General features: G+C 39.6%; 3 protein-coding genes across 3 annotated transcripts; all 3 read right to left on the reverse strand.

Annotated features, from left to right (window-relative positions):
* Positions 1–47: 47 nt before the first annotated feature.
* On the reverse strand, positions 48–5,311 carry htr6 (5-hydroxytryptamine (serotonin) receptor 6). The gene is made up of 3 exons (XM_086066994.1): positions 4,436–5,311; positions 1,920–2,054; positions 48–401 (listed from the first exon to the last, which is right to left on the reverse strand). The coding sequence occupies exons 1-3, from the start codon at positions 5,309–5,311 to the stop codon at positions 48–50; spliced, it is 1,365 nt and encodes a 454-aa protein (XP_085923120.1).
* A 1,719-nt stretch (positions 5,312–7,030) lies between these two features.
* Positions 7,031–8,871, reverse strand: micos10 (mitochondrial contact site and cristae organizing system subunit 10). The gene is made up of 4 exons (XM_086069217.1): positions 8,719–8,871; positions 8,105–8,152; positions 7,921–8,021; positions 7,031–7,220 (listed from the first exon to the last, which is right to left on the reverse strand). Exons 1-4 carry the CDS (start codon positions 8,780–8,782, stop codon positions 7,212–7,214), a joined length of 222 nt encoding a protein of 73 aa, XP_085925343.1. The 5' UTR covers positions 8,783–8,871; the 3' UTR covers positions 7,031–7,211.
* Positions 8,872–9,710: 839 nt separating this feature from the next.
* Positions 9,711–13,222, reverse strand: sike1 (suppressor of IKBKE 1). The gene is made up of 6 exons (XM_086068789.1): positions 13,008–13,222; positions 12,775–12,937; positions 12,225–12,330; positions 12,007–12,149; positions 11,758–11,871; positions 9,711–10,358 (listed from the first exon to the last, which is right to left on the reverse strand). Exons 2-6 carry the CDS (start codon positions 12,931–12,933, stop codon positions 10,233–10,235), a joined length of 648 nt encoding a protein of 215 aa, XP_085924915.1. The 5' UTR covers positions 12,934–12,937; positions 13,008–13,222; the 3' UTR covers positions 9,711–10,232.
* Positions 13,223–13,331: the final 109 nt, after the last annotated feature.

Genomic DNA, 13,331 nt, shown 5'->3' on the forward strand with positions numbered 1-13,331 from the left:
GACCTAAAAAAAGAAAACGTCTTCTGGTTCAAGACTATAACTCAGTGTTAGTGGTTTAATGTGACTACCTGATTGGGAAGAGGCAGTTCAAGCCCAGCATGCTCGGCATCCATCAAATTCACGGCGTCTGTGGCGGTGGCAGGTGGAGGTGTGGTGTCAGAAGCCAGAGGGGACGGAGGCTCGCTGCAAATGTTGGGCTCTCCCGAGTTGCGGAGGGACAGGGAGAGCGCTGGCGATGGTTGCCTTGGCAACCGTGAAGAGCAACAGGGCAAGAGCTTCCCAAGTGCGCGCTTGAAGTCCCTCATGAAGAGCGGGTAGATGATGGGATTCATGGTGCTGTTGCAGTAGCCCAGCCATGTGATGGCGTCGAAGAGCGCCATGGGAACACAGTCACACACTGCCTGGATGAACGGCAACATTTTTAGTTCGCCCCGCCTTGAAGTTCAATGGTCATTACGGTCAATTCTGTGTAGTACATTTGACTCTAAACAGAGTCTATTTGGTCCCACTATAAACAGTGTAAAGAAACAAAATAAATTTACATTTGGGAAAAAAGTACAAATAAATAAAAAGTCTCCCTGAGCCATGCAGCTCCTACTGTGTGTTAGTATATCGCTCTACTCCAAGAGCCGATGTTATCGGTTGTGAGTTTGTTTCTCAACCCTCGTGTAATGTTTTTGTTTTTTTTAAATAAATGAGTAAAATGTTGTCAAATCACTCCTTGCAATTTATGTTAGAATTTGTAAGTGAAAAATCTTTAATTGTTTTTTTCATGGGATAGACAAATTCTCTCGTACACACTAAAAGTACTGTACGTAAAATTTACTCTGATTATTTTATTTCTCTCTGTTTAGAAAGGGACCAAATAGACTCTGTTTAGAGTAAATTAGTTCTAAATAACAACAATAATGTATCTGTTGCCTTATGTAATGTAACTTTGTACCTCAAGAGGTTATCGTGAACCACGGAAGTGCTTTTCAAGAGGATATAACAAGATTTATTTGTAGAAAAACTTACATTCTGTGACATTTAAAAACCACACAAAAAGATTAATTGGGGGGGGGGGTACAAAAATAAATGCTTTGAAATGATGGCTTAATATGTGACACTTTTTTTCGTGAGAAACATTCAGATGAATGAATGTTTTTTGCTTGATTAAAAAAAACTGGAGTGCACACATTTGAGTGAGCCTGCAATACATAAATGTTCAAATTAAAGAGTAATAGTAAAGGAGGAGACAGCTGCAAGAGGGCAGCTTCCATTACGATCAATATGAGATGGTTGGGTGTGCAGTAGAACAGACCACACACACCACATTGCGTGTTGGAAAGGAGACGAGCACACGCACAGTCTGCTCTGTGATGCAGTTTTGGGCTGGGGAGGTCGGTTGTGGGGGCTATGTGTGAGAGGGCACAGATGGGAAATCCAAAAAGTCTGGAGCATTGAACGCTCGAAAAAACAGCACAAATGTCATTACCAATTTAGATGGAGCTGTTGCAATGGAAATCAACAAGTGAAGATGAATAACAAGCATGTTATTTTCTTGATTTCGGAATGAGTCAGCGGGCAGGCACACAGCTTGAAATGCCAATCTACAGTGCATATATGTATTTGTTGGAGATTGGACTAGACGCCAGTGCTGGCAAATACAAAAATAGATTAGTATCCAACGTTTTTGGTTTCTTTCCCGTGCATGAATTCAATGCTGAAACGGTCATGAATACATAATTGAGAGAAGTGACAAGACAACCTCTGACTCAGTAGGACACAAGACTGGCGGGAGGAAAAATCTGCTACTTTGCTGTTGTTTCTTGAGCAATATCATACAGACGATAAGACTGGAGGGTATGCTGGGAGACAAGCACAATGTACATCCATGATACGGTTGGCTTTGACAAAGGTAGATATACTTTGCTAACCTGAGCCATGTTGATGATGAAAAAGGGGAGCCAAGTGCAGAAGAAGAGTCCCAGAAGAACTCCAAGTGTCAGGCTGGCCTTCAGTGCCCTCCGACCCTGCCTGTGAGCCAGGTGGCGCTCGCTGTTCACTGATGGCTACAGTCAGAAGTGAAATGGAAATTGATTTGTACAAAATATTATGGAATGGTCATTTATGTAACACAAGAATGTTAAGTTGTTAATGCTACCCCAGCATGAGACACTTGTTGCCTTTAGGGTTACAGTTTATCCCAAAATCAAAGTGAATATCATGAGCTTTAAAATGTAAGACAAGAAGAAGAAATGCCATTTTGGTACAGTAATTTTGCTGTTTTTCCCACTCGCACCCGCCTCCAATCCTTCATGTGTGAAAGTTTATTTTTGCATTGCTTTGAATTAGGATCAGCTTTTCGTGGCATCAGTTTTGAAATGACTCTGGCTATTGGATACTTGGTATTCTACTCTCACCAAACACTACTGTCTGAGTTCATTTCAGTGTTTGTGTGTTTTGTCAAAAGTACCAAAAGTCATGATGGGTTTACCAACACCCATAAATTTGAAAAAAAATGGAGACCAAACCGCTGAACTTGCATTTTGCACGATAACAAATCTTTCCTAAGCTTTTTTTCACTGGCAAACTACTGTCGGGCTGCTATTATGTTACACTTAATACATAATTAATTGAAATAGGTATACACAGTCAAAATGAGATAACCATTGCAAATGTTAAAGCCGCAAACAAAAGTAACATGTACGGTGCAATTGAAGGGATAGTAAAATTAAAGTGCAGGACTGTATGATTTGATAAAATATTCATTCTTGCCGTCCTTGTCATCACGTGAACGTTATTAGTCGCGGCCCGCACGGAATACCCGAATGTTGTTCTTGTCAGCTATTTAAATAATAATAAATAATAAAAAAAATAAAAAAAATAAAAAAATAAAATAATAATAATAATAATAAAATACCTTTATTTAACAAACTGGAATCAAGAGCCAAAACATGGCAAACGTTAGCAGCACAGTAAACATACAAGTTATTATACACAGCAATCTCACAATAACATAGTAAAAAAAATAAAACCAGAGGAAAAAAGTAAATATTGTAAATACTTTTTTTTTAATTGCAAGAAATATTAAAAACACCAAAATGATAGCGCAACATTAAAGTCTTAACAGCCTTCTCATTTTTAGAAGCAGAAATGGAAAGTAAATATACTTCTATCTCTTTTAAAAACAGAAAAAAATACGTTTTGACTTTACAAAGTTATACTTATGTACGTAAGCGTATTGCATTCACTTGAAAAAAAACCCTCCTGTTTTTCTGACAATTGTTTTTGGAGAGCTTTGTTTTTTGAGTATTTTTTTTTATCTTCTGTTTTTCTGAATATTTTTTTCTACCAAAAAAATATTCCAAAAACTGGCTGGAAAAAATTATTCAGAAAAACAGGGGGAATTTTTTTTTTAACAGAAAAAAAATATTTAAAAAAACAGAAGAAAAAAAAAACAGAAAAAAATATTTTAAAAAAACAGAAAAAAAATGTCTTCTAAAAACAGAGCTGATGTTCTGTTTTTCTAAGTTTTTTTTTTTTTTTTTTACCTCTGAACTCCAAGTGACTTGTTGCAGACTCGCTAATAGCGGAAGCGGACACTTTCCCGCATACCTCCATATGCAATAAGGTGGTCATGTTACTGACTGGCTCTCAATAAAGGAACAAATGTGTATACTGTATTGTGGTTTGTTCTCTAATCTCTGAGGGTAAACCCATTTTTAAAAAAAATCAAAAAAACAGAAAAATAATTATTTTATAAAACAAGGAAAAATTACTCAAAAAAACAGAAAAAAAGTATTCAGAATAACAGAGAAAATATATATTTTTTTTTAAACTGACAAAAATATACCAAAAAAAACCTGGGGAAAAATCTATAAAACAGAAAAAAAATACTAAAAAAAACCAAAGCTCCCCCCAAAAATTAGTCAGAAAAAGAGGACTTTTTTTCCCCAAGTGAATGAAATACGCTTCCGTTCTTATGAATATCAAACTTGGCAAGATATATTAAAAGATGAATAAAATATGGTCTAGTCAGATAGCTTAAACCCAAGATGCATCGGTCATTGCTTGTGAATGCTCAGCGACAAAAATATCCCAGGATTCATTTCATGCTGCTATCATGGAAAAGCGCTATACAAGTGAAAAGCCCATTTCCCATTAACGAAATACGTCAGAGTCTGGGGTAAGTTAACAAGTACACTTTGTTAGGATGAAAGTTCTCGAGTACATTCTTAGGAAGACCGTACTTTCCGTTCCTCGTATTGCGAAACGGCCTCTCTCTTGCAGCCGACACTACTAACTACTGTACCGAATTGTGTGCCTGTTTATTTAGTTGTACCATATCATTTTTTGTTTACTTGTGTGAGCGATGAAGCAAGGTAGCATTACATAAGGTACGCAAGGTATACACTTCAAGCACATTATAGGACAACTGGGACTTTCTTACCGCTACATTCTGTGATACTGCAGCCTCTTGGTGACTGCAGTCATCTCCATCTTGGTGAGCGCCATCCCCGAACGAAGGAGGCCGAGATGCTTCCCCGAGAGAGGGATGAGGATGCGGTGGGTGGCTCAAGGCCGCGACCCTCTTGGCTTGTCTACGAGCTGCCAGAAGAATTCGACAGTATGTGAAGCAGATGGCACCAGAGGGCAAAAAGAAGGTGAGTACGGATGCCACCAGAGCGAAGGGCAAGGTGACCTGCAGACGGCACTGAAAGTAAAAGCCGTGGAGCTGGAAGTAAGACGCCGGGTACAACAAGTCCGAGTCGAAACCGATGTTGGTCGGAGCCAAGGGTTGCCCGCTCAAGTGGCCTAAGCTGTGCCACTTCATCTCAATGGGCAGGAAGGAGGCGAGCGCCGCCAGCCCCCAAGCCGCCCCCACCAGTAGCAGCGCCCGAGGCAGGGTCATCCTCTGCTTGTAGCGCAGTGGCGAGATGATGAAAAGATAGCGATCCAGGCTGATCACGCACAGGTTGAGGATGGAGGCGCTGCAGCACATGACGTCAAAGCAGAGCCAGACAGGGCAGAAGGCGGGCCAGAGCACCCAAGCCCCGCACAGCACGTTGAGCATGGCAGGGGGCATGACCACCAGCGCCACCATGAGGTCCGACAGGAACAGGGACACTAAGAAGCAGTTGGAGGTGCACCGTAAAGAGCGGTGAGCAAAAACCAACACGATGAGCAACACGTTGCCGCAGATGGTGATGAGGATGATGACGGTCAACAGGAAGGCGAGCAACCAGGGGCCGCCGCCGTTGATGTTCCAAGCGCTGTTGCTTGGAAAGCTGCTGTTGTAGCTTGTGAAAGAGCCCGAGTCGGGCATGGTGCTGCTCGTTGGTAAGTAACTGAAAATTTGCTACAGGCGTAGATCTTCCTGATGTCCTGGAGTTGCTTTCACAAAATTCCAAACAGTCTCATCCATCCAATGGGCACGAGAGTCCAAAAGAGAAGTGCCATCCAAGAATATAAAAGAACAAGAAATTCTTCACCTCACAAGTCTGCGCTGCAATTCTTTCTATTCTGGAAGACGGCGCAGAGAAGCAAAAAGCGACACAAAATTCATCTTTAACGAGGTGCATAGGCATCACGGTCCTTGTAACGCTGCATTTAGAGCCTCTCGCTCTCCTTAATCTCCGCGTCGGCCACTCTAGCGCGCCTCCCCTCCAAGGCGCGCAGATTCTGAGAAGGAGTGTGTCAAAGCGTCGGTCTGTTAATGCATAAGCATGCGCCATCACACTAATTCCACATCATTGACACCGTGTGGGTGGTGCTGCTCCATGTTTGGTCATGGTGTTTTGTACCAATAGAGGAAGTTAGGATGCTTTATAAAAAATAAAAAAAAGGTTCATTTATAAAGTTAGGTTAACTTAATTGCCATTGAGGCTCTAGTTCGCAGTAGCTTCTCTATTCAAGATGCACTGTGATTCATAATCAAGCTCTTAGTGAATTCCCTCCCTATCAACAACATGAACGTTATTTTACGACTCAAAGCCAGTGTTGATGTTAGCGATTCTAACTCATTCGCTGCCAGTGACGACTATAAACGTCAAAAATTTTGACCAATCAGAGGAAAAGCTTCAATGCGCACTTGCGGAGCAAGACTTGACATGTAATCCAAAGATACCACCAGTCGCGAGCTACCAAGAGGAAGAAGAGCAAAACAAAACTTTGTGGCTCAATCCTGCTCATGAGATAGGAATCTGTCTCCGGTCTCTGCACCTGGCAGCCTTGATGAACATTTATTGAATATCTTCTGCATTCATTGGATGAAAAGGAATGAATCGTATATTGATCAGTTTATGTACACAAAAGATACTGTATTGGTTACAGTAAGCCTATCACCGCTTAACCATCCTGACGAATTGTCACATTATGGATAGCGTGTGACTCGACTAAACGGTATTGATTGGTTTATTGGGAACAACTGTTTTTGAAACTGATGCATTTTAAGGGTATAAAGAGCTTTTAATTACATGGATGTGTTGACATGTGATGAAGTGGAAGTGGCCACAACACTCATAAATGGCAGCATAAATCTCAGTAAGGTTGCTTATTCTCTCTCTCCAAATGAAAATGTGCTTGGGGCCCTCACTTTGGCCAGGAACGGCCCCGCAAATAAGCAATTGTGAATTCAGATTTCGACCATAAGAAATCTATGCATTATGTCACCTTGCGTTTTTTAAGGAATCTGCACATCTAATTATTTTCTTCTCTTTTGTGCCCAACGGGGTTGTTTTCAGTTGGTAAAGGCTCATTTCTATTTTATTTTGTCATGTGCAGCGGTAACCACTAGGTGTCAACTATGCATCCAAAATATTTGTTCTTAATGCTTTTTAGAGTGAAAAGTGGCAGCGAAATCAAATACAGACTGCACATGTGCCTGGAAAGTCTTTTTACCCAAAAGTCTGGTGGGGTATGGATAGACTGATAGTGGCATAGAAAGTGGATGGATGGATGGAAAATTGCAATGATTGTGACCCACCCATCTCACTTAATTCATACCAACTAAGTTGTGCATACATTAAATGACACGGCCTTCACATTGTGTTCTCTTCATACTGATTTTATTACATAAACACAGACTGTCCTGATCAAGCATATGTAATACAGAGCCACACAGGGAGAGGGTGTGTAATAGGAGGACAGTTCAAATAGCGACTCCAAAAAGCAAAACAAAAGATAAAAAAAAAAAAAAAAGAAGACACTTCTTTGATGACTTGAGGCTACTGGTCCTGTTGGGGGAAAAAATACACATTGGTTATATAAACTTAGAAATATGACACTGCTAAAGACAACAATTTATATAAGCGCAACAGGTGTGTAATTCCTCTACCGACTGGTGATGTCGGTAAATAACACTCTATTCAACTCTAACACGTCCTGAATTAATCAGAACTTGAACACGAAATATCCTTTTGGTCATATTGCAATTATAAATAGTGTATTTTCTTTAATAAAATAACACAACATGTGAACAAAAAAGTTTGCAAAGCTGTAAGAACATGGTAATGTGTCATTTGGTTCTTCTAAGTCTTACCAATGAAGCAAATTTATTTTCAAACCTCTTCCCATGTGTGTGTGTGTGTGTTTTTTGTCAAAAGAATACAGTCCTATTTTGTATGCTACAGAATGGAATAAAAACAGTATGCAGTGGCACAGACAGAGGCTTTTATTTGTTTGAGTAGATATTACATTCAGCGATTCATTGAGCGGAAGCCACTATTTAATGATATACAGAAAGAAAGAAAAAACAGCTTTCAGTATCATGCAGTGCAGTCTTGGTGACACGACTGTCACCGTATATGTTTATGGACTCTGCATCAATTAAAGATGCATTCTACGGATATATTTGTCAAGGTCGATTTTTTGTTCTCATTAGATTGCGCCACTGTGCCTCATGTTGTGACCTTTGTGTGTGTTTATGAATCTTACCTTTTTATGCAGCAAGTAATGTAACCTCAAGTCATTCTGACAGTTGGCATATGCCATGCCAAGGCCCATCCCCGAGCCAAGCGTAATGGGCCAGGTGTGCCCTTAAATCAGAGACAAAATGTAGCGTGTGCAACATCAGATTGTTGTCTGTTCATCAGGTAGCGCAGCAAATAAATGAACTTACTTTTGAAGAAGATGACAGAAAACGCAATTCCCAAGCCAAGACCCGTGCCTAGGAAAAAAAAAAAAAAAAAGCAAGATCGTGAACACCCATTAATGTCACACCATACATGAAATCCTAGATAAACTGGCAACACTCAAATGTTTTTCATAAATATTTGATTTGCTGTTAACATACTTGGAAGCTGTTAGTTGCAAATTTCTTCCTCAAAATAATATAAAATATTATAATAATATTATATATATAGATGTATCTTATAATAACATAAAAGGTGCAAAAGCACGCATTTGTGGTTCACAATTTAAATACCCAATTCAAATACATGTCAGAACCCGACAGTGTAAAAATGACACTTATTTTATCTTCAAACATTGTGAACGAATTATCCACAATTATAGTAACCGTTCTGATGTTTTAGTCGTGTCGAAAAGTACCGAGATGTGTTGTACATGTAAAATAAATACAAAATGTTATTTGGTGGTCATTGGCTTGCCCTTCGCTAGCTAGTTAGCTACCTCACCACTCAATGACAACTGCTGTTTTAAAAGCGGTCGCTCATTCTGTTTCACATGCTTGCCACAATTGCACTAAACACAGAGAAACTTGGGGATATTTACCAAGCTTAATGACACCATCAGCAAGGCATCGGTCCCACTTTTTCCCCAGCTCTTTCTCAGACATGCTGAGCTTTTAGCTTGAAGCAGGCTCCAAGTGTCAAAAGCTGACTCGTGCTGCGTTCAAGTTCAACCGGAATTAATATTGTTAAAAAACAATGCAGGCAAGCATACGGTCAGGATAAGACACAACAAATAAGAATATAGGGCAAAAAGAAACTATACGAGGGGCGGGGAGAACCGTCAAAAATGTTAATAAAGTATGGTATCAAAAGAAGTTATGCCGAAAGCTTCGTGTGTGCTTGTTTACGTGAATGCAGCACATAGTTCTCGCGATAGCTCTCGCTGTATAATACGCTATCATGCGGTGGAACAATTGATCTGTATGACTTTTGAAGCCACGAGGCCACCATATTACTACTCTAAAGAAACGGTTCTCGGCATACGATCCATTTGCAGTATCGAAATTAATCATTTGAGACAGTACTTAGTAGAAACAGCATGATTTATGATGCTTTAAATTTGTTAAACATAAACAAGCGGACTTCAGACATTTTACAACTTGTCTTAAATACATGTATACATTATATGCGTAATGATATTTACAGGAGGAAACGTGTGTGTGTATATATATAAATATTATATTTTATAGATGTAATTCAACAAAAGATGCTTCTGCCAAATCTAATATTGAGGTCTAAGGAATTGAGCGATAAAAGAAAAAGGGGGTGTTCAAAGCAGCATATACCGTCCACTAGTTAAAAAGTAGTGACCGCCCCACCACCCGAACCTACGAGCTATAGGTCTAATCTGTACATATACGTACAGTTTATACATTAGTCGCAAGATGGGAGGAGTAAAATGGCCGTCCTGTGGTTTCAACGCTTGTACGGGCTATCAACTATCCAATTTTATACAGATCAGTGGGTGCAACCTGTATGTGCGGGACTCCCAAAGAAATCATCAGCCGGTGCCACCAAAGTTTAGTACAGTACTGTAGTTTGATTGGTAAGAGTTTATTTACCATTTTCCAAGTGACATTTCGTTTGCAACAACATTTTAGCTTCTTTACCATAGTATTTCTGCTTTCCTGAGACAACTAAGAGCATTTAATGACAAAAAAAAAAGTACTCCAACATAAAAAAAGTACAGTCAGCGAAGTTGCTAGTAGTACACTACTGTAGATTAAAACAAGCATATAACACAAAATCAACATGGACGTTTTTAAATGGCGCAATTTAAAAAAAAAAAGCAAAGAGGTAGAAACCATGTCTTTATAGAGTAAAGCTATCTTTGGCCTAAAATAACAAAATTCCCCTTTTTCTCATACTGTACAATTGTTATTTTAAAAAGTAATCACTGAATTTACATCAACTTGGCCATGAATAATGAAACATTGACATCAAAACTTGCACCACTACAAAACACAAATGTGGTGGTTTAACAGATCATCCATCGATGGTGAACACAATACCATTGGACCATGGGCGTAAAAGTTCTAGATGAAGCATTTTAGATTAATCATTGGACTCTGGCTGGGGCTTGCTTTTATGTGTTGTTGCTGGCAGGGCGCTTTCCTCGCTTGTCGCTCCCATCGAGTCCTTACTGATAAACAGGAGGTCTCGAAGCTCCTTGTTCTCAATCTGACCGACAAAGTGTGAAGAGGGACACATGATGACCAAGAACGAAAAAAGGTACCAACAGGATTATTTATTTTTTTTGCCAGAAGTTGCAAAAAACTACTAGAATAACAATTCTGTACCATTGCACTCTCAGATAACCTTTGGTAAAACCAATTTTGAATTCCAGACTTGCCACCCACATGTTATAATTTCCATATTTTTTCAAGGTTGGCCGGTATGCGACCAAATACAATTTACGTAAAATGGTATATACCGGTAGATCACGTATCTTGCCAATCACTTACCGTAACACTACCTTACATCTTTATTCAAGTTTCACAAATCCAAAACTTAACCTAATTTGTAATGTTGAGTGAAAAAAGACTTCATAACTACACAAGTAATGTTTCTCTTTCAAGTTAGCATTTTAAGGTTTGTAAGCATGAAATGCAACCCAAATCACAATTTTAACATTTCACATTTGCAAGGAAACATTAAAAATAAATAAATAAAAAGATTGAGAAACTTAAATACTTATACGCTTCGCACTACTGTGTCCTGCTGTTAGATTTGAGTACTGCATGTACAAACTGCAATTCAGTGTTCCCTGTGGTGCATCCTTCGTGCCCCAGCTATATCACAGATTTTTAAAATATTTATCATGCGGACATTTCAAACATACAAACACTTCTATTTTAGCTAAAAATATGCTTTAAATTCAATATTGTTGTACGCTCAATGTATGTGTGATGCGCCCCCACTAGTCCAAACACATCATTCCACACATTGCGTTTGTGAAATACGAAATGAGCAGCAAAATCCACCCGTTTTTATCCATCTCAGGCGGCTGCCATTTTGCCACTTGCTGTCGACTGACCATGACATCACAGTCATGGCTCACCTATTCTCTGGGTTTGGTCATGTGACATTCGCAAAATGGCCATCCCCTGAGATGGATGGAAATGGGTGGATTTTGCTGCTTAATTCATATTCCACAAACATATAATTAATCAGAATACTGTGTGATGTTTTTACTTGACTTCCCCTTTAAAGCACCAGTTGCTTTAAGTTGTATCCATCCATCAATATCTGTACCACTCTCTTTTGTTGTATGTGTCCGGTATGACGTAAACTTCTACTGGGAGTGGCAAAAAAACAGCTTGAAGAACGCAACAGATACCAAGTATACTTTAAAAAGTGGTACAAATACTGTACATAATGTGTGTGTAGGATGACAAAACCTTACTACTGGTAGAACTTAATAGTATTTGTTGCTTTGTAGTGTTAACATGTAATGTGTCGGATCTAACTAAATATTGACGAAAGATCTAGCAGGATTGTCTCTTCCTCTTGTTTTGTTTTCTGTATTTAGCTACACAACTAACATTTGTTGACATCGTTGACAAAAAAGTACAGTCACCTCTAGCTGGGCAAGTTTCTCTTGAATGGAGCAATAACGCTGATCATCCACCTGCACTGCTCGTCTCATCACCTGGCCCATCTCGCATATTCGCTCCACCTGAGTCTGCACTTCCTGGATAAGAGCCAATGCCATATTTCTCTATTTAGTGAATTTTGAATCGAAAGATTCTGAAATGAAGCTGCAACTGTATTTATTTTTACATTGCTTTATAACAATATATGGATACTGTAAAGAGAGCCACTGTACTTTTGCATGGTCCTCGTGCAGGGTAAGGACGGGTTTGGTGTCCAGCTCCTCTTTAGCCATCATCATCTGGAGCATATGCTTACGGTACCGGCCCATGATCAACTCTAATGTGTACTGATGTTCTTCAAGAGACAACCAGAGCTCTGAAGAAATAAAATGCAAGTCAATGGATCATATTAGGAATACAGACAGAACTTAGTTAATTTATGTTTCCAAACCTTTATTCTCCAGCTGGAGTTCCTTGATTTGAGTGTTCTCCTGAGTTAAAAGGACATGAGGCTTGAATTTGATCATCTCATGGACCTCTGAAGTGTCATCTGCATGCTGAGGTGAAAGAAATAGACAGAGACCAGGGTTATGTAAAGCCAGCCACACATCAAACGTCACGACCGAACTAGAAGGAACTGGACAATCACAAACAAACGACAGTCGGCCCATTTTCCTCACACAACAACCGACCATCACAAACTTGCTGCAACAGAACACATTGAGACCACGTTTTAAAGGCTGATTCCAGTGATTGCACCATTCACTCACTGCATGAAGACTCCATATTATTACTTTCTTTTTAGCCACAGGTCCAACCGGCAAAAAGTAGACCCTGGACTGGTTGCCAGCCAATCGCAGAGCATTTATGGGCAGAGAAATGTTATCACACCCATCCAAGCACAATTCAGAATATCAGATTAATGTGATTGGCAACAATTCAGATACCGAAGGCCTACCTACATTAAGGGATTGTTGCAATAGCTTAAATGATGTATTTACCTTGTCTGGAAGAGCATTTCCCACCTCTTTCATGCTCTGCACCCTCTGACTGAGGGCCCCGGACTGCTCGATGAGGCCCTCGGCGGCTGTGTCGTGATCCTTTAACCTCTCCAGCAGTGTCCGCGCATCACCTAACACTTTTTCTAAAGTGCATGCCATCTGCCTGAAGGTGAACCGTATATGTTACGCTGACAAGCTACTCACACAACCCACTTTCCGTTGGCTAAAACAACCTCAGTGTTAATCCGACACTACGTCGTGGTCTTCGTGCACCAAATGTAGTCTGTAGCTCGAGTTCTGTTGTAGCGAAGCGTTTTTCTATTACATAATAGTATAATATAACAAAAAAACGGTACCGATTGAAAAGAAACCCTCGAAGCACAGCAGTACGGTAAACAACACAGTCTGTTTTACAGTCAAAACTCGTATCAGTACGCGAGGCACAGTGATGACGTCACTTCCGCATTTAGATTTTTTTTTATTCACTAATGTAAGGAAAATAAAACTTTTGAAAACAGATCAGCAATATTATTTGTAAACGTAGTTAATAACATTTC

This window comes from Leptonotus elevatus, chromosome 2, assembly GCF_054856555.1.
Source record: "Leptonotus elevatus isolate MCC_2025b chromosome 2, RoL_Lele_1.0, whole genome shotgun sequence".
In the NCBI taxonomy this organism is placed as follows: Eukaryota; Metazoa; Chordata; class Actinopteri; order Syngnathiformes; family Syngnathidae; genus Leptonotus; species Leptonotus elevatus.